Here is a 21,148-nt window from a genome sequence, read left to right on the forward strand (position 1 = left end):
CTCCCAAATAGAAATCACCTCAATCAGACATTTATTCTCAAAATATACAGCCTTCACCAGGATTTTGTAAAGGAAGAGAATACTCCAGAGCCTAAACAAGGTGTCTGCTCTCTCTCTCTTTTCTATGATTTTTACCATCTGGTTGTAAACCCAATGTGATACTTGAATAAGGGGCAACTTTTTAAAATGTCTTTTGTGCTGACAGTTTATTGGGGCTTGACTTGATGGGGCTTGTATGGAAAAACATAGAACTTCAAGCCTTTTGTAATGAAAAGCCTGATTCAAAATAAATATTTTTTAATTATGTCAAGTACTAATGAATAAGTGATGTTTACAAATACTTCATAAGAGAATCATTTGGGATGAATTGTTTTCATTTCTCCCACAAAATAAACAGCTCATGTACTAAAGACGACACCTTTCCTTAAGGAGGAGGAATAAAGCTCAACAAAAATAAAGTCATGCCTGTGGCACAATCATAGTATGTTTAGTGAGGAAAATACCAAGATTAAGACATACAAAAGCCTAAGAGGAGAATTACATGGTATTGAATACATTCCTAGAACCTGGGGGTTCAGGGAAAAAGAACAGCTGGTAAATTTAAGAAAGATTTTAACTGGAAAAGATAACACACGAGAGCAACAGTCCATTCCCCTTAAGAAAAACAACAAACACCCACAATCTTTCATTTTTACGTTTTCAATAATGTTTTCTTTTCATATGACCATCAGACCAACCTCCCCAACAAAATTCAGCCAACCATCATAAAAATGAAGTGGTCGACAGGTCCAGCTGGCTCTATTCCATGTTTACCCTTAGATGCTTTTCCAGCCTATGAGGGTAAAATTCATGGAGTAGGCAGCCAAGAGTAAAAAGAGAATCACTTCCCTTCGCACGGAAGGAAGCCCGCATCTTGAGTAGCCTTCTGCACTTTGCGGGGCGAGGTGTCTCAGCGCTTGCGTACGTTCTTCAGCCCCATAACTGTGAAGGTAGCGGCCGTCAGTTTCTCGTAAACAAGGAACATGAGAGCAGCGGTGAGGACTGTCTGCAGCAGTTTGGCTTCAAGGCCTTTGTAGAGTCCCATTATTCCAAACCGCCTGAGAGGAAAGAGGTGTGAAAAAAATAGTTAAGGTTTTCTTCACAAAAGTCAGCCCTTGCATCAAAGAGGCACGCCACCGCTTAGCCCTGGGGGGATCCATTCCAAGACCCTCAGTGGACGCCTGAAACCGTGGGTAGTACTGAACCCTCTATTTTTTTCCTATACATACACACCTATCATAAAGTTTAACTTGTGAATTAGGCACAGTAAGAGATTAACAACAAAAACTAATAATAAAATAGAACAACAACATACTGAAATAACAGTTAGGGGAATGTGGTCTCTCTCTCTCTCATAACATCTGTGTTCTGAGGGGAAGTGAGGCGGATGACACAGGCATTGGGACTGGGCGCTAGGTCCTATCGACTTTCTGATGATAAGTCAGAAGGAAGATCGTCTGTTTCCATACCATGGCTGACTGTGGACACCTGAAACCATGGGAAGGGAAACTGTAGATAAGGGGGGGGGGGGGGTGTGGATATTGTATTTGCATTTCCCAAATTTTATATAAGTGGAATCATACAGTATGAATTTTTTGTCTGATTTCTTTCACTCAGCACAATTATTTTGAGATCCATATTGTTGCATGTATACAACATTAGAGAGTCCTTCTTTTTTATGAGCAGTATTTCACTATGTAGATATATAATAACTTGTGTATCTATTCACTCGATGATGGGACATCTGCGTTCTTTTCAGTTTTTGATTCTTACAAATGAAACTATTAATATCTGTATATAAGTTTTTGTGCAGACATATTTCACTTCTTTTGGGTATATAAATTGACTGGAATGGCTAGGTCTTATGGTAGTTCTATGTTTAACTTTTGAAGAAAATGGCAAACTGCTTTCCAAAGTGGTCATCGTACCATTTCATTTTCCGACCAGCAGCACAAGGAAAGTTCTCGATGCTCCACATTCTTGCCAACACTTGGTACGGTGATTATTTATAGTTTTTACTTTATACCAATTCTTTATCTTTGATTTTTTTCATCCCGAGCATATTCTGGATTTTTTTAGACAATTTTCCCCCCCAAGAGACAGAGTGTGAGCATGGGAGGAACAGACAGAGAGGGAGACACAGAATCCGAAGCAGGCTCCAGGCTCTGAGCTGTCAGCACAGAGCCTGATTGTGGGGCTTGAACCCATGAACTGCAAGATCATGACCTGAGTCCAAGCCAGATGCTTAACTGACTGACCACCCACGTGTCCCAAGCATATTCTGTTTTTACAATAAATTTATTTTCGAAATATCTTACATCTAGGAACAGAAAGTTATGGCAGCTTTTGCTTCAAAGGAGGCCCCTGACTTATCTGACATCCCTAAGGGTCAGCTTCTTTAAATGAAATGAATTCAGGGAAATGATGAAGGCACCTGCCTCACAGGGCTACTGTTAGGATTAAGTGAGATTACCCACGTGACGCACGGAGCTCAGGGTCTGCTGCAAAGCAAACACTCAAAATGTTAGCTACTCTTATCATCGTCATCACTGTCGTCATCATTACGATAATTACTCTTACTCTTCCTACTACCCCCTCCCTCTCTCACTATGACTACTGCTCTATAATATCTGTTTATTTGTATCTACAAGAGAAGTCACAGGATATACCACTGATGACAGCACTACTAGGGCAGAACAGTCTCTATATTAGATTATAGGAGGCTTCCCTCTCTACAGGAGTCCTGTATATTTCTAAGTAACAAAGAATAAAGACCTGAACTTTTTCTGTAACTTCCCCAAACGCTATCATACTGCACTAAGCCCCTAAAATGAGAAATGTCTGAGCACAACATGCAAGAAGAGGTTTCTAGGCTACCACTGCCAAGGCAGTAGTGCAAGTTAAGCAGAATTAGCTACTCCCTGGCAGAGATGGCTGTTGAAAGACAGGACAGAATGTGAAGCATTTACAAAGCTCACTTTACTCGTTGGTGAAGAAGATAGAGAACATTCCGAAGACTTCCCAATGTTCTGTTTTCTGGGTTTAGTCTGTGGCGTCCAAACTGGGGAAGAAGAAAAAAAGATCAATTTCTACTTGCAGAGGAAATTATGTTTGAGTAAGGTCTTATAGTATACAGTAATAAAAATATCCAATTACTATGTAGATTTCATGAATCTTCTCTTTTTCAATAAAATAAGTGAAAATAAGAAATATTTTTCAATGAATCAAGCATGAGAATTTTCACTTTACAGAGAATTATGGGAAAATTCTACCTCAAAAGAAAACAAACATGCCCACAAGGAAGATTTAGATACTGATGGTATGGTTTGCCCTCCAGTCCTGTAAAAGTTCTGATAACCACAAATCAGAACCTCTTCAGTCTAAGCTCTTCACATTACATGTTTACACTGTAAAAGTATCAAAATACATTTACTTAGATGCTGCTGAATTCCTTGTATTAAGTATCAATTTAAAAATAGCACATCAGTAGAAATACTTTTAACAGAAGGTAATAAATTTTTGAACTGAAATACTTTCACTATCACCCCCATTTTATCTACCATAAATACTTTGAATTTTTTTCTCTAAAACTGATTGTGAATCTGTCCATGTCTTCTCTCTCCTCTCCTCTGCTACCACCTCAGTGTAGGCCACCATCACCTCTTACCTGTACTATGGAAATGGCCTCCTGATTGCCCTCCCACCCTCATCTCTTAGCCCTATGACCAATTCACCACAGAAGAACCGGAGGAATCTTCTCGAATTGTAAATCAGATCACACCACTCCCTAGCTAAACGGCCTTCAAAAGCTTCCCACTCAGGTGAGAATAAAATCTAGAATCCTCACTTATAGGCTTCCCTGCTACTTTCCTAATCTCATCCGGAGCCCACTCTCCAGCCACAGTGGCCTGTTTTCATTTCCCAATATTCACCAAGCTCTTAGCACAACATGTTCCCTCTACCTAGAATGCTCTTTGATGCCTGGATCCTTAGGTTCTTTTAAGTCTTGATTTTTATACATGCCTCCTCAGAGGAGCCAGTCATCTTCAATCATCCCATCTAAGAACATCTGCACCATGCCCCCCTCCACTAAATCTCAGAATGCAGTTCACTTCCTAGATAGTTCTTTTCTCAATTTATAACAACCTATTTATTCTGCTTATTTATTGGTTCATTCTTTCCTCTATTACCTCCAGGAGGGCAGGGATTAGGATTTTTATTCACCATGTGTAGCCAGCTCCTCACACAGAGTGGGCATTAAATAATTCAATGAAAAAAACAGAAATTTGAAAGCTCTTCAGAAAAACTAAATCATTAATTCCTCCTGAATGAACTAAAGGAATCAACATCTGATTTTGTAAAGATTAACCTAACCAAATCACCTTTCATGAGAAGGAAACAAACTTATACTTTCCCAAGGTTGTTAAAGAAATTCGTCCCACATTTGGGTTTTCTGAGACACTATGTTAACTGTAAATTACAAATATAATCTTTGTTCCAAACCAAACAGAAAACCAAGTGACGGCCAGCCTAGCGGGCAATATACCAAACAAATGAAAAAATGCATAAGGAATGCTCCAGCCTACCAACTGACTACTTTATTGCTTTGTTAACACTGTTTTAAACAGAGAAATCATATATTTTATTTTATTTTATTTTATTTTTTAATTTATTATTTTTTTTAACGTTTATTTATTTTTGAGACAGAGAGAGACAGAGCATGAACGGGGGAGGGTCAGAGAGAGGGAGACACAGAATCTGAAACAGGCTCCAGGCTCCAAGCTGTCAGCACAGAGCCCGATGCGGGGCTCGAACTCACGGACCACGAGATCATGACCTGAGCCGAAGTCGGCCGCCCAACCGACTGAGCCACCCAGGCACCCCTATATTTTATTTATTTAAAAAATTTTTTTAATGTTTATTTATTCTTGAGAGACAGAGAGACAGACAGACAGACAGAGCATGAGTGGGGAAGGGGCAGAGAGAGAGGGAGACACAGAATCCGAAGCAGGCTCCAGGCTCTGAGCTGTCAGCACAGAGCCCAACGCAGGGCTCGAACCACAAACCGCGAGATTGTGACCTGGGCGAAAGTCGGATGCTTAACTGAGGCACCCAGGTGCCCTGAGACACCACATATTTTAGAACGTTGTTTGATTAGATGCAGGGAGAACCCCAGCACTCACCCTCAGAATTGACTGTACCGTCTGCATGGGATAAGTGACTGTGGTAGCAATCGCTTTGGATATTGCACCAATGATGAACACATCCAAAGAAGAAAGCTGGAAAGCAAAAAAAGAACAAACCACATCAATGCAAATAAGACAATGTCTGAGATTATTTGTTGCTTTCACAATCAGGGATTACCTTCATTCGTTTCTTTAGAAGTTGCCGTTTTAAACCTTCATAGAACATGAACTGGATGGCAGGATTGAAGACCAACAGCAAGGAAGGAAATGTGCCATTCCATAAAGCCAAGATTCCTTCGTCTCGAATGATCTGGTGAAAAGCATCTAGGCAAGAAATCAAGGACTTTTGAGGACAATCCCCTAACTGGACAACACAATGTGAATTTTGTTCAAATGTACCCAGAACACAAATCATACTGGTTCTATTAAAATTTCCTTCTTGCAATGATATTCTGGGGGCAGCCTCATCAGTTAACTACTTGTTGATAATCATTGGACACTGACGGTCACCAGATTATTGAGACACCAACTTAAATCATAGGTAACTCTTCCTGACAATCTGGCATTACAAAGTCAAGTTTTCTGGGAACGTAAGCTGGTGCAGCCACTCTGGAAAACAGTATGGAGGTTCCTCAAAAAACTAAAAATAGAACTACCCTACGACCCAGCAATTGCACTATTAGTCCTTTATCTACAGGATATAGGTGTGCTGTTTCGAAGGGACACATGCACCATGTTTATGGCAGCACAATCAACAATAGCCAAAGTATGGAAAGAGCCCACATGTCCATCGATGGATGAATGGATAAAGAAGATGTGGTATATATATATATACAATGGAGTATTACCGGGCAATCAAAAAGAATGACATCTTGCCATTTGCAACTATGTGGATGGAACTAGAGGGTATTATGCTGAACGAAATTAGTCAGTCAGAGAAAGACAAACATCATATGATTTCACTCATATGAGGACTTTAAGACACAGAACAGATGAACATAAGGGAAGGGAAGCAAAAATAATATAAAAACAGGGAGGGGGACAAAACAGAAGAGACTCATAACTATGGAGAACAAACCGAGGGTTACGGGAGGTGTTGTGGGAGGGGGGATGGGCTAAATGGGCAAGGGGCACTAAGGAATCTACTCCTGAAATCATTGTTGCACTATATGCTAACTAATTTGGATGTAAATTAAAAAATAGTAAAAAATAAAATTAAAATAAATGCATAAATTAAAAAAAAAAAAGAAAGAAAGAAAGTCAGGTTTTCCTAAGTAATAACCACCTCCACCACCACCACCACCACCGGGAACTCTATATTACAGAGAATTGTGAACTGATACCCTATGTGTTTCATAGCAAAGTCCAGGACAACAAGAGATAGCTCCCTGGGTCCATTATATAGGATCTGACTAATAAGGAAACTACTGTTCTCATTACAAAGATGGAAACATGGGAAAGGAGAACCAGGTTATGTAGTACTATTAAGCTCAAAGTCATCAGATGTTAATAAGATAGTTTTATCCAAAGACAACACTAAAAAACAACAACAACAACAAAAACCACAACAGTGTAGATTATTTTTTAGAAATATTTACCCCTTTCCACCAACAGTCCATGTAACAACAGTATACTTCTCTAGCCCCTGACTTTGGGTTTGGCCATGAGATGTGCTTTGGCCAAAAGGACGTTAGCAAACAAGATGTGAACAGGGGCTGGAAATATCCTTGTACGACTGGACGTGTCCTCCTGTGCTTCTGCCATCACCAAGAGAAGAATATGTGCAGGCTGGCCCCAGCCTCAACGAGTCAAATTCTTGTCAATCCACAGACACATGAGCTAAACAAATGCTCACTGTTAGATGTCAAGATTTGAGGCTCTCGGATAGGCAGCATTATGGAGGCAATAAATTCCAGATAGAGAAAAGAAACTCCTTAAATAGGAACTTACCCAAGAAACACTTACCAATAATACCTTTGTAGTTGGTTGGTACAATGTCTTCATTCCTAAATTTTGCCCCTTGCAGCTTCAGTCTGGTGTTTACCACCCAGAGTGGAGTTGTTAGCAACACATTCACCACACCTTCCAAAAGAAAGAGGAGACAAAGGGAAAGCAAAACGTAACCTTTCAAGCTTTGCTGTCTTACCTTACATCTATGTACCAATGTTTCATTTCTACTTCTGCCACTGACCTACTAGGAGACCTGAGGTAAGGCGTGTGTCTGTGACAGGGTACAACACAAGCCACTACTGTTAGAAGCAAGTCAGAAGCCTTGCAGATAGCAAACTGGCTGGCAGCAACACTTTCCACGTGAAAAGAGCAAGTTTCCTCACTTGTATAACAGGATGTGATCTATTTGTCAATTTGTGGAGCATCCAAAGCAGCAATTTTGATGTAGCCTTATGTACATTTTGAAAATAACAGAAGGCTTATTGACCACATGCTAAGTCCATGACAATATCTGATAAAACACACAACTTACAACTCTCACGTAAGTAGCTTACATGGTTTTAAGTGAGTATGGATTTTGGTACAATGGGTGACAGGTGGGAGAAAGTGGTGACAATTGAAAGAGCTTCACCAGGGACTCGATAGAGGCTCCCAGAAGAGTTCCTCATCGCTTAGGGAATTAGGATAGGCAGGCAGCAAGCAGTAGTTATGAACCACCACAAAACACCTGAAACAGCTCCGCAAGCATCACGATCCTTACAAGCTTAAGGATGGGGGTCTTGGCCCCCCAAAGTTGCCTCAGAGTGGAACAATACAATGAGCCAGGTGCTTCTTTTTTGAAAACACATGATCCCAAGTTAACACCATCTTGAAATTTTAAAATATTCCTCATCAGTCCTGGAATGATTTAAAAAAAATACCAGACAGAGTTGTAACAAAGTGCCTGACACATAGTAGATACTTTATAAATATTTGTTAAATAAATGTTGAACAAATGAACCAATGAACAAATTCAGCAAACAACCACACATAAAGCTGTCTGGCTCTAGCCACGCTCTGAGGAACCAAGAGGCAAAATCCTAAGGAAGAGAAATCTTCTTTTACTAAAGTCATTTAAATACAACAGGAGAAAGAATGTTTTGATTTAAGGAATCTCAAAACACACTATTCAGAAAACACAGTCTAACTAAAGACAAGCTTGAGGAAACAGCCAAGAGATTCAAGTCCAATTTTTTCATTTGCTGTATACAGTTGCTAAAGAGAGACATTTTGTTACCCCTTTCTTAAGAGCATCATGAGAACACATTTCTCAAAATGAAAGACATCAAAAAATTTTATGAGCTGTATTTATTATATTTTTGAAGAGTCACATAACTTGAGTCATCTTTAAGCTATGACTCACTGTATTCATGCATTGTCACGTAAGGCATTGATCATTATCTGAAAAAGCCTTACCTAGAGATTTTTGCTCGTCTTGTTTTTAAAAAGTGCCAGTGCCCAGAAGACCACGACAGAAGAGTATCAGTACATGACTTTTTAATGGCTTTTTGCCCAGACTTTATAATGTCTTCCTAGTGAATGTACACATCTCTTGACTGAAAAATCAACAGCCAGAAAATTCAGACTAGAAGGTACTACTGAGCAGTCTACTTTTTTTTTTTTTTTTTTTTTTTTTTTTAACATGAAGACAGGAAAGCTCAGGAACAGAGATCACAGGCTTCTGTGGATACTGTAGACATAGCATACACACCTTCCTACACAAATGAAATGGGTTGTCTGTTAAACAAATTCTTTAGAAATCAAAATTCCCTTCATGTTCTATTCAAGAGGTAGGCACACACAAAACACTTCGGAGGCAATGCAGCCTCAGTTAAGATGTAACCATCGTTGAAAATTCTGCTTTCATAGCTCTTTCCACCCATGGGTCCTGTCCCCATGCTTTAATAAAATCATCTTTTTGCACCAAAAAAAAAAAGAAAGAAATTCTGCTTTCATATCTCTGTTATTAACATGAGCTGAAAATGGAGAGGGTTCTAAGAACAATCTCAAGTACAAAAATGCACTCCATCATCTAAAGAAGAGTACATAAAATCCTTGTGAAAACATTAGTATTTCAAAGCTTTGTATCTGAAAAGTTCAAGTACTTTGTTCATCCTCTAAGCCAAAACAGATGGAGAGGTATTTTTTGGCCACTATAATTTTACGAGTTCTGAGAAAAGACACTCAAAATATTTGAGGATTCAAAACTTTAGTAAAAACTTACAACCTATATAATCAAGCAAAGGACAGCATTCCATGGGAGAAAAACAAGCTACAAATGGTCATGATGAGGGATTCCAATTGTCACCAATGCACGAGGGATATGGCTGAAGGGGAAAGAAAGTTCTCTGCTTATTTACAAACCTGGTAGAAAATTCTTCTTTCAGTTCCAAGCTGTGGCTGATGCTTCAGCTCGAAGATGGGAATACTAACACTTTATCTACTTAAATACAAGAAATTGTTTTTCTTTCAATTTGAATGATTCTATTTTTATTTGTAAAAAATCATTTATAAGAAAACAGAAGCACAAGTAAGAAGAGATGAACAGTAACTGAACACACATACTAAAATCGTATTCACTGATTCAGGGAATAACTGGAATACAGCTATTTACTTCTGGAATTTTGAAAACAAAATAGTTTTATCACCAGTGAGTCTTCTTTGTTAAAGGAGAGAAAACATCAGAAAGTATGCTAATTATGTGTGTGCCCCTGGGAAATAAGTGCAATTACTACTGATAAAGGAAAAGGGTAGGCGGATCAAGGCTATAAATCTAACCATAGGGCTCCCTATGAAGGAATGCAACTTGACACCCAAGGGGGAACAAACCCGCCTTACCAGATTAAAGACCGGAGGGCAGGAGAGGAATATGAACTGTCCTAACAGTAACACCACTGGCATTCAAAAACAGTTATTGGTGAAAATCCCGATTTCATAAAAGTGGCAATTATCTTCTTCATTTAAGTTTTCCTTAAGATTCTGTTCCCAAATCCTTCCCCAAGGTATCAAGCTATATGAGTCTTTTTCCTATGAAAATACAGTAAGTAATAAATTTCTACGTTTCGAGCAGAACTTGAATAACAATAATACTGTTTCCAGTACTCCTTGGAGACAAAGAAACTCATTTCTACAGTGATTTTAATACATGACAAGGCCCACAGCAGGAAAAGAAAAAGTGGTTCTAATTCTAAGAATGCATAGGTATTAAGATGTGAGAAAACATTTTACAAGGAAAATTTTAAAACTCAAAAAGGCATTTCCAAAGAATTCCCTATCTTCAGAAAAAGACAACCTAAAATCAGAGAATCTCAGAATTATAAAGGAGGACAAAATCCATTTGACCAAGTGTCTCTCAACTGTGATACAACTGACATTTTGATTCTGGGCTGGATAATCCTGTGTTTGGGGGCAGGAGTGGGGACGCTGTATATCAGATGAACAACAGTCAGTATCGGACAGACAACAATAGTTGTAGAGGAATGGAGTTATTAAATGGATTAGTACATTCAAGGAATCAGTTTTCCAAGAGAGGATGGGAGCCAGTAGAGATCAAGCTAGAGGTAAGCAGTATCAACACAGATCTTGTATGTTGGGCTCTCATCCTTTTACACTACAGGCGCCATGACTTTATCCTATTTGCAGGTGGCAGACATGGAAGGGTTTGAAGCTGGGGATAACATAATCAGATTTGGGTTTCAGGACAGCAGTTCTCCACCATCTCTCTGAGAAGATATGTAACAGATGATGCTCACAACTGACACAGACCCACTGCACCTTTCTTTCACATACTCAAGAAGACACTACAGAATGTAAGTGAATTAGACTGATACTATGTCTTTTCTCCAACCTGCTTATGTCAATTGTATCTGTTATGCAGGCAAAACTCTACAAATATGGGGTATGTACAAGAAAAGGCACAAAACTCCCATAGTGAACTGATATACCTTGGCCATATACTAAAAAAAATGAGGGGCGCCTGGGTGGCTCAGTCAGTTAAGCAACTGATTTCAGCTCAGGTCATGATCTTGCGTTCTTGAGTTCAAACCCCACATCAGGCTCTCTGCTGTCAGCATGGAGCCTACATCGGATCCTCTGTCTCCTTCTCTCTGCCCTCCCTCTCAAAAATAAATAAGGATTAAAATATACATATATACATCTTAAGTTAAAATAAAATATAAAGTATGCTATTTATGATACTTCCTAGGTCAAATGACTTTTAAAAACTAAGTGCTCTACTATACCAGTCTAGCAGTGTTAGGTATAGGGGAATCTACTGTAATGGTAGATGTGTAACAGTTAGAAAGGAGACAAGCAGAGCACAGTGAGAGAAAATAACAAGGGTGTTGTGTGCCTGGTGGAGAATGGGATGTGAGATATTAGCAAATAAACATCTCTGAAAAATTAAAAAAGATTTCATCATATATCTCATGAATTAGCAGTTTCATGGAAAGTTATATGAGCTAGTCCTTGACTGTGACTCGTAATCTTTTAAATGTAAATACATAAAACCATAGAATCTAAAATGTATTGAAATCAAGATATTACAGGGGCACCTGTGCAGCTCAGTAGGTTAAGGATCCAACTCTGGATATCAGCTCAGGTCATGATCTCACGGTTCATGGGATCTAGCCCTGTGTCAGGTTCTGTGCTGACAGCATAGGCCTGCTTGGGATTCTCTCTCTCCCTCTCTTTCTGCCCCTCCTCTGCTCATGCACACTCTCTCTCAAAATAAATAAACATTAAAAAAAAAATCAAGACATTACAAATACTTGGTCTCAAGTATTAAGGATAATACTAGATTGCCATCTGCTGCAATTGTGTAAAAAGGAAGATCCCTTCTGTATAAGACACCTCAGGATCTATTCTGACTTTTTTTTTTCCAAGTGAACAAATCTCAAACTTGAGTTCTTTGAGTTATGACAGTGTTAGAAAACTATTCTTCCAGAAAGGTTAGCTGGGCAAGACTATGCAAAGTAGGTTAGTGAGGAAGACCTCAGAGGCAAGAACAGAATAGAACAATGGTCCAGGTGAGAGATGATGGTGCTTGATTTTGGGAAATGGCTATGTATATGGAAAAGAGGGAACAGATTCTAGAGATACTTAGGAGACAGAATGATGATGGCTCTTTTTTTTTTTTTAAAGTAATCTCTATGTCCAACATGGGGCTTGAACTCACGACCCCAAGACCAAGAGTCACATGATCTACTGACTGAGTCAGCCAGGCATCCCTGACACTGATGGTTCCTTTACATATATATAATTTATTGTCAAATTAGCTAATATGCAGTGTATACAGTGTGCTCTTGGTTGATACTGATGGTTCCTGATGACCAAACAAATGTGGAGGGTGAGACAGCACTTGCTATAATGACTCCTGGGTTTCTATCCTGAGTTACTTACTACAAGTATTCATTTTTTTAGAATTTTAAAAATTTTTATTTTTTTAAGGCATTATATTTACTAGATCACAAGCCACTTTGTGCAGTTGGGCACACTTTCTTTTTTTTCCTCTTCCAAAATTTCATTTAGATTCAAGTTAGTTAACATGTAGTATAGTATTGGTTTCAGGAGTAGAATTTAGTGATTCATGACTCACGTATAACACCAGGTGTTCATCATAACAAGTGCCGTCCTTAATGCCCATCACACATTGAGATCATCCCCCTACCCGCTTCCCCTCCAGCAACCCTCAGTTTGTTCTCTACAGTTAAGAGTCTCTTATGGTTTGCCTCCCTCTCTATTTTTATCTTATTTTATTTTTCCTTCCCTTCCCCTATGTTCCTGTGTTTTGTTTCTTAAATTCCACATATGAGTAAAATCATACGGTATTTTCCTTTCTCTGACTGGATTATTTTGCTTACCATAATACACTCTAGTTCCATCCACATCACTGCAAATGGCAAAATTTCATTCTTTTTAATGGCTGAGTAATATTCCATTATATGGAATATATAATATTCCATATATATATTCCATATTATATATATATATATATATATATATATATATATCTTCTTCATCCATTCATCAGTTGATGGACATTTGAGTAATATTCCATTATATGGAATATATAATATTCCATATATATAATTCCATATAATATATATATATATATATATATATATATATATATATATCCTCTTCATCCATGCATCAGTTGATGGACATTTGAGTAATATTCCATTATATGGAATATATAATATTCCATATATCCATAATTCCATATAATATATATATATATATATATATATATATATATCTCTTCTTCATCCATTCATCAGTTGATGGACATTTGGGCTCTTTCCATAATTTGGCTATTATTGATAGTGCTGCTATAAACATTGGGGTGCATGTGCTCCTTCAAATCAGTATTTTTGGATAAATACTTAGTAGTGCAATTGCTGGGTCATAAGATAGTTCCATCTTTAACTTTCTGAGGAAACTTCACACTGTTTCCCAGAGTGGGTGCACCAGTTTGCATTCCCACCAACAGTGTAAGGGGGTTCCCCTTTCTCTGCATTCTCGCCAACATTTGTTGTTTCCTGAATTAATTTTAGTCATTCTGAGAGGTGTGAGGTGGTATCTCATTGTGGTTTTGATTTTTTTCCCCCTGATAATGAGTGACATTGAGCATTTTTTCATGTGTCTGTTAGCCATGTATATGTCTTCTTTGGAGGAACTTCTGTTCGTGTCTTCTGTTACCTACAAGTATTCATTTCCACAAAGAATGAAATCCTGTGTGCTATACTCTTTATGTAAAACTTGGTCTGGTGGGGGGGTCAAAAGGTACAGACTTTCAGTTATAAAATAAGTAAGTCATGGGATGTAATGTACACCATAATGACTACAGTTAATAATACTGTATTGTGTATTTGAAAGTTACTAAGAGAGTAGATTTTAAAATTTCTTACCACAGGGGCGCCTGGCTGGGCCAGTCAGTGGAGCATGTGACTCTTTTTAAAAAAAAATTTTTTTTAACGTTTATTTATTTTAGAGAGAGACAGAGCACAAGCAGGGGAGGGGCAGAGAGAGAGGGAGACACAGAATCTGAAGCAGGCTCCAGGCTCTGAGTCGTCAGTACAGAGCCAGACGCGGGGCTTGAACACACGAACCGCAAGACCAATGACCTGAGCCAGTTGGATGCTCAACCAACTGAGCCACCCAGGCATGCCCCCCCCACCTTTTTTAAAAAAATGTTTATTTATTTTGAGAGAGAGCATGCATGACCGAGCAGGGGAGGGGCAGCGAGAGAGGCAGAGAGGCTTAATCTCATGAACCTTGAGATCATGACCTGAGCCAAAATCAAGAGTTAGACATTTAACTGACTGAGTCACCTAGGCACCTGCAGCATGTGACTCTTGATCTCGGGGTCGTGGGTTGGAGCCCCATGTTGGGCATAGAGATTACTCAAATTAAAATCTTAAAAAAAAAAGTTCTAACCACAAGGAAAAAAATTGTGTGGTGATAGATGTTTACTAGAATTACTATGGTGATATATGAATATCAAATCATTATGTTGTATACCTGAAACTAATATAATATTATATGTTAATTATATCTCAATTTAAAAAAACCTGGTACGAGTGAAAGTTAATTAGATAAAAATCAACTTAAGACCAAAATGGGAGTATTACATGGAAGAAAGGCTCAGAGACCAAGCCATGAAACATCTGTGGTTTCATAATTTTTTTTTAATGTTTATTTATTTTTGAGAGAGACAGAAACAGAATGCGAGTGGGTTGGGGCAGAGAGAGAGGGAGGCACAAAACCCGAAGCAGGCTCCAGGCTCCGAGCTGTCAGCACAGAGCCTGATGCAGGGCTTGAACTCACGAGCTGTGAGATCATGACCTGAGCCGAAGTCAGACGCTCAACCAACTGAGCTACCCAGGTGCCCCCAAACATCTGTGGTTTCATACAGGTAAAGAGGAAAACTGAGGGGACATGAAAACTCCTAGCCTGGTAACTGTTTTTTTAATTTTTTTTTTTAATGTTTATTCATTTTTGAGAGAGAGAGAAAAAGAGAGAGCGTGCAAGGGGGAGGGGCAGAGAGCGAGGGAGACACAGAATCCAAAGCAGGCTCCAGGCTCTGAGCTGTCAACACAGAGCCCGGGGTGGGGCTCAAACCCATCAGCCGCGAGATCATGACCTGAGCTGAAGATGGATGCTTAACCGACTGAGATACCCAGGCACCCCTGGTAACTGTTTTTCAATTAAATAATTTATTTATTTATTTAAGTTTATTTATTTAGACGGGTAGCTGGTCTCTCAAAATAAATAAATAAACTTAAAAAAAAGAAAAAAGTAAGCCAACTCAGCTCAGAAATAAACCTTTGTGTAATTAGTCAACAATCTTCCACAAGGATGTCAAGACCATTCAAATGGGAAAGGACAGTCTCTTCAACGGTATTAGGAAAACTGGGTATCTGGATATCCACATACAAAAGAATGAAGTTGGACCTGTATCTTCCACCACATACAAAAGTTAACTCTAAATGGATTAAAGACCATATATATATATGGTTTTTCTCTCCCTCTGCCCCTCTCTCCTGCTCACATGCTCTCTCTCTCTCTAAAATAAAAAAAATAAGAAAAAAATCTACAGCTCAACAACAAAAAAATCAAGCAACTTGATTAAAAAATGGGCAAAGGACTTGAATAGACACTTCTCCAAAGGTCACATACAAATGGCCAACAAGCATATGAAAAGATAGAAATGCAAATCAAACCACAGTGAAATATCACCTCACTATCAGGATGGTTATCATCATCAGGATGGCTACCATCAAAACTAAAACACCCAGAAAATAACAAGAGCTGGTGAGGACGTGGAGAGCTTAAAACCGCTGTGCACTGCTGGTGGGATTATATGACACAGTGGGAAACAGTATGGTGGTTCCTCACAAAATTAAAAAAAAAAACAAAAAAAAAACTACCATATGACAGCAACCTCACTTCTGGGTATATATCCAAAAGAACTGAAATCAGGGACTCAAAAAGATTTATTTACACAACCCATGTTGGTAACAGCAACTATTCACAGTGGCCAAGAGGCCAAAACAACTTAAATGCCCATCAATAGATGAATGGATAAACAAAATGTGGTATATACATACAACTGAATAGTATCTGGCCTTAAAACAAAACAAAAAAAAAAGAGCAAAACATGAATGAACCTTGAGGGCATTATGCTGAATGAAATAAGTCAGTCACAAAAGACAAATACTGTATGATTCCAGTTATATGAGGCATCTCAAGTAGTCAGATTCACAGAAATAGAAAGTAGAATGGTGATTATCAGGGGGAGGGAGGAAGGGAGAGTTTGCTGTCTAATGGTTATAGAGTTTGAAAATGTTCTGAAGATCTGTTTCACAATAATATAAATGAACTTACTGCTTAAGTATACACTTAAAAATGGTTAAAATGGCAAATTATATGTTATGTGTTTTTATCACACACACACACACACACACACACACACACACGGCTAAGTCAGAAAACGAATTACATTCTTTGTAGCATTAATTTGTGCTAAAATAAACTTTACAGAATATATGAACCACAAGATAAATATTAAAATATAAAAAATTTTATACTCAGAAAACTTTGTTACCTGCAACAAATCCAACTACTAAATCTTTTCCAGTAGTAGAACGTTGACCTTTGACCCAGACTGCTTTGAGACTATTAAAAGTGTAGAAATAGACAAAATTGGAGCAGCACAGACTGGAGATAACTGGAAACCACCCTCGATATGGTGCCAGGCTAGAGGAAAAACACAATAAGCCAAGTAAAGATGCTGGACAAAAGCCAGTAGAAATAGGCAAAGTCCCAGGAAAAGCTGATCATTCACATATTCTCGAAGTTCACTTCTGTATTACAACATACTCCAAACTGCACATATATTTCATATTCTGAAAGATACCCAAACCAAGACATCTTCTCTACCATTAATGATGCCAAAGAAACAACACACTTTCAATGATTGATTTTACTGATTTCCTCCCATTGATTTCCCTTAGTAAGTTACTATGTAAGATTAGAGACAATTTCCTCATGGCTATTAGTAAATGTGGCATCACTCACATTTTACTACAAGGTAACAGCATTTAAAATAAAGAAAATATAGATAGCAAGTATAAAAAGAAGAAGTGGTTGGGCGCATTTATAAGGGCACAGGAACATGGCTGAAGGGCTCCTACTAGCCACACCTGGGACAATTTAAGCACCAAAATAATATCATATAGTAATCAATTATAAGCCACGGAAAAAGCAGGAATTTTTGAGTTTAATACTGATACTAAAGTTTCTCTTCATAGACTGTTTATAGTTGCAAGAGAGGAAAAATTATTCAGTGGCTAACCCTAATCTGAGAAACCATAATTAAGCAATGATGGGCCAGTGGACAATACGTGACTCCAGATGTGATATCCTAAGGACACGATATCACCTATGCATTATTCTGGCCAAGAATGCAGAGCTTCAATCTAATCATAAAGAAACGTGAGGCAAAGTTAAAATGAGAAGTATGTTATTAAAAAAAAAAGGGAGGGGAGTTATATTCTTTAAAATTGTTAATGTGATAGGGGTAAAAGCTTTGATGTATGGTGTGTACCTTACTCTTAAATAATTCTGAAAAAAGTTTGTGTGGTGTGTGTGTGTGTGTGTGTAACAGAGAAGAGGGAGGGTGAGAGGGGAGAGAATATGAGCACAGATGGTAAAATAAATGGGAAAAAGTGTAACAGGTCCATCTGCATAAAGCATATACTGATATTCTTTGTACTATTTTTAGTTTCATAATTTTTTGTGAATTTGAAATTATTTCCAAATAAAAAGTAAAAAAAAAAAACCCAAAAGAAGTACATAATCTGTCTGAATATATCATAGAACAAACTAAATTATCACCTTCTTCAGCTCACTGTAAAAAACAAAACAAAACCATAAAGCATTGGTTTCATGGAAGACTCTATGATCAAGAGTCAAAATGGCCAACCACAGAACTTCAAGGAGGTGAAAACAATTATGTACTTATAAGTTGGGCAATTAAAATCCACAACTACTGTAAGGCTGCGAGAACGGGAGGAGAGAGTGCAGATTTGCCAGAAGCCTGGCAATCTCCCAACGGGCTGCCTGCTCTAACAAGGACAAGCAAGGTGGTTGGTACTCACAGGCCTTCTTCCTTAATGATCTCCAGGAGCACCATGTGTGTAGTTTTGGACTTTCTTTTCTCATCAACTATAAGATGAAAGAATATACGTTTAAACTAAATCTGAGAATTATGATCTTCAGCATCAGCAAGTTTCACTGAAATGCCATTTACCTCACCTGAGCGATCTCCCACCCTATTTGAGCTCCTTAGCTTGCCTCAGAACTCAACAACCCTCCTTGTTCCCATGTGCTCAGTTCCCAACTGTGGATCCCTTGGGTTTCATCTGGTATTCACGAACCATAAAGCATTTTAATTCAACACCTAATTTCCAAAGCAAAAGATGTGACAGGAGACCTTCTATTTCATAAGGCTTATCTTGTTTGGGGCTTTTTTTTTTTCAAAGTTACATATTCTCATTTTTATCTTAACATCTTATAAAGTAGAGTGGAAATAAATTACCATCTCCCTGTTAGGGAAGAGGCTACAGACACAAAAGCTGTGAAGGACACATGTAGTTGGCAGCAGGGCCAGGATTAAAACTCAAGTTTTTCAAAGTTTTAGGCTTGTGCTCGGTTTCCTAACCTAAAAACTAAAAGGTCTCAAAAGGATGAGAATTGGGGCACCTAGGAGGCTCAGCACCTAGGAGCCTCACCTAGGAGGGCTCAAACTCGGTTCATGAGTTTGAGCCCTACGTTGGGCTCTGTGCTGACAGCTCAGAGCCTGGAGCCTGCTTCAGATTCTGTGTCTCCCTCTCTCTCTCTGCCTCTCCCCTGTTAACACTTTGTCTCTCTCTCAAAAATAAACATTAAAAAAAACATTACAGGGAAAATGGGTGACAGGCATTGAGGAAGGCACTTTTTGGGATGAGTGCCGGGTGTCCTATGTAAGCGATGCATCACAGGAATATACTCCCGAAGTCAAGAGCACACTGTATACACTGTATGTTAGCTAACTTGACAATAAATTATATTTAAAAAAAAAAAGAAATAAAAATAAAATAAAAGACAAATGCAACGATTGTAAAAAAAAAAAAATTTACAAACAGGTTTAACCCTTTGATACAGCAATCTCATTTCTGGGAATTTATCACATTGAACTTACAGAAACAAAGCAGCATATGAACGAGTCTATTCTACAAAAGAGAAGAAACCACCCAAGAATCTAGAAAGGGGGAAGGGTAAACAGGTTATGGAGCATCCACACTATGGAACACTCTACAGCTAGAAGGATGAAGAAGCTCCCAAAGCATTGGTTTGGAAGGCATTTACAATATGCTGTTAAGTGAAAAATACAAGGTGCAGAACAGTGTAGCAAAAATGCTTTCTGTGTAAGAAAGGGAGAAAACTAAGAATATATATATTATTTTTTTTAATATTTATTTATTTTTGGGAGCGTGCAAGTTGGGGAGGGGCAGAGAGAGGGGGACAGAAGATCTGAAACAGGCTCTGCGTTGATAGGCTGACAGCAGCGTGCCTGATGTGGGGCTCGAACTCAAGAACCTTGAGATCATGACCTGAGCTGACATCAGACACTCAACCAACTGAATCACCCAGGTGCCCCTATATATATATTTTTTGCTTGTTATTCCATAACAAAACTCTGCAAGACTATTTGAGAGATTAATAAAGACATTATCTGCAAGGGAGAGAAGAGAGGGAAAGAAGGGGCAGATTACAGTGAGATTTTCCACCATACTGTGTATCGTTTTAGAGATTTTTGGCTTTTGAGTCATGTGAAATTATTACCTATCACAAAACTCTAAAATTAATGTAAAATAATAGCCATGAAGGGTTTTATTGTAGGAATTAGTTTGTTCAAAGCTAATCTTACTCTTTTATTTCTTCATGTAAGTTCTGGCACAGGTTTATAATTTCAAGTTGAAAAATACTGAGGGAAAAACAAGCAGGAATTATAGAGGGTTGCACAGTCCAATAATTCAAAAAAGGCAAACTAAGACTACACGCCCAATTTAGCAGTGACAGTGGGTGTTTGGCTTCAATACATTTCCTATTTCTTCTCTGTTCTCTTTTGAGAAGATCTACTCCCAGCAAAAACTCTCCACATTGTGCCTTTAAAAAGTCATATTGTTGGGGCTCCTAGTTGGCTCAGTTGGTAGAGCATGTAACGCTTGATCCTGGGGTTGTAAGTTCGAGCCCCATAATGGGTGTAGAGATTACTTAAAAAAAAAATAATAAAATCTTTTTTAAAAAGTCATATTGTTTATTGGAAAGAATTGTAATGATTCTAAAGTACTAAAGCAAGCCCACTCAGGTTCTCTCAGATTAGAGAATGCTTGAGGCTATGACTCATTTATGAACGCCTCTCTGTTAATGAGGAAACAGCACTGATGACCAGTATTTAAAGTCAGTGGAAAAGGACAAGGGTAGATTCCTAACAAAACAGATATTCTTACGTTACTAGAAAAATTTGTTTGTTTCCTGACACCAGATGAAAAGAATATGATGCCTACAAAAGTTACTCACCTTGAAGTCGAAGTCGAGCTGTATCCAAGGGAAAGAATACTGTCATTGCTGTCACACTCCCCTGAAAAATTTGAAAAGACTTTAGCCATTATAGTTTCACAAAAATAAAGAGCCACGACTTTTAAATGAACAAAAGTTCATTATTAACCAGGGGTCAAATCAGATTTCCAGTGAACAGACATATACAATATTGGGATTATTTCTGTTCAAGTTCTAAAGTTATATACTTAAACACAAGTATTTCATTTTCCAGAAGAAATCTTTTTCTCTCTCATACTGAAAAAGAAAATGAAGTGGGTCCCTGA

The 21,148-nt window shown here is 38.2% G+C and overlaps 1 protein-coding gene across 2 annotated transcripts in view; it reads right to left on the reverse strand.

The window, feature by feature from the left end:
- Positions 1-454: 454 nt before the first annotated feature.
- The window catches only part of SLC25A17 (solute carrier family 25 member 17), a 46,964-nt gene continuing 26,270 nt past the window's right edge, over positions 455-21,148 (reverse strand). For both annotated transcript variants that reach the window (XM_007079432.3, XM_042993357.1), the window contains exons 2-9: positions 20,844-20,904; positions 18,380-18,446; positions 16,825-16,976; positions 7,191-7,307; positions 5,404-5,549; positions 5,223-5,318; positions 3,018-3,100; positions 455-1,097 (exon numbers count right to left, since the gene is read on the reverse strand). In XM_007079432.3, the coding sequence (XP_007079494.1) occupies positions 950-1,097; positions 3,018-3,100; positions 5,223-5,318; positions 5,404-5,549; positions 7,191-7,307; positions 16,825-16,976; positions 18,380-18,446; positions 20,844-20,904 (870 nt within the window). In that variant the 3' untranslated portion in view covers positions 455-949. The remainder of the gene's footprint in view (positions 1,098-3,017; positions 3,101-5,222; positions 5,319-5,403; positions 5,550-7,190; positions 7,308-16,824; positions 16,977-18,379; positions 18,447-20,843; positions 20,905-21,148) is intronic.

This window comes from Panthera tigris, chromosome B4, assembly GCF_018350195.1.
Source record: "Panthera tigris isolate Pti1 chromosome B4, P.tigris_Pti1_mat1.1, whole genome shotgun sequence".
Lineage (NCBI taxonomy): Eukaryota > Metazoa > Chordata > Mammalia > Carnivora > Felidae > Panthera > Panthera tigris.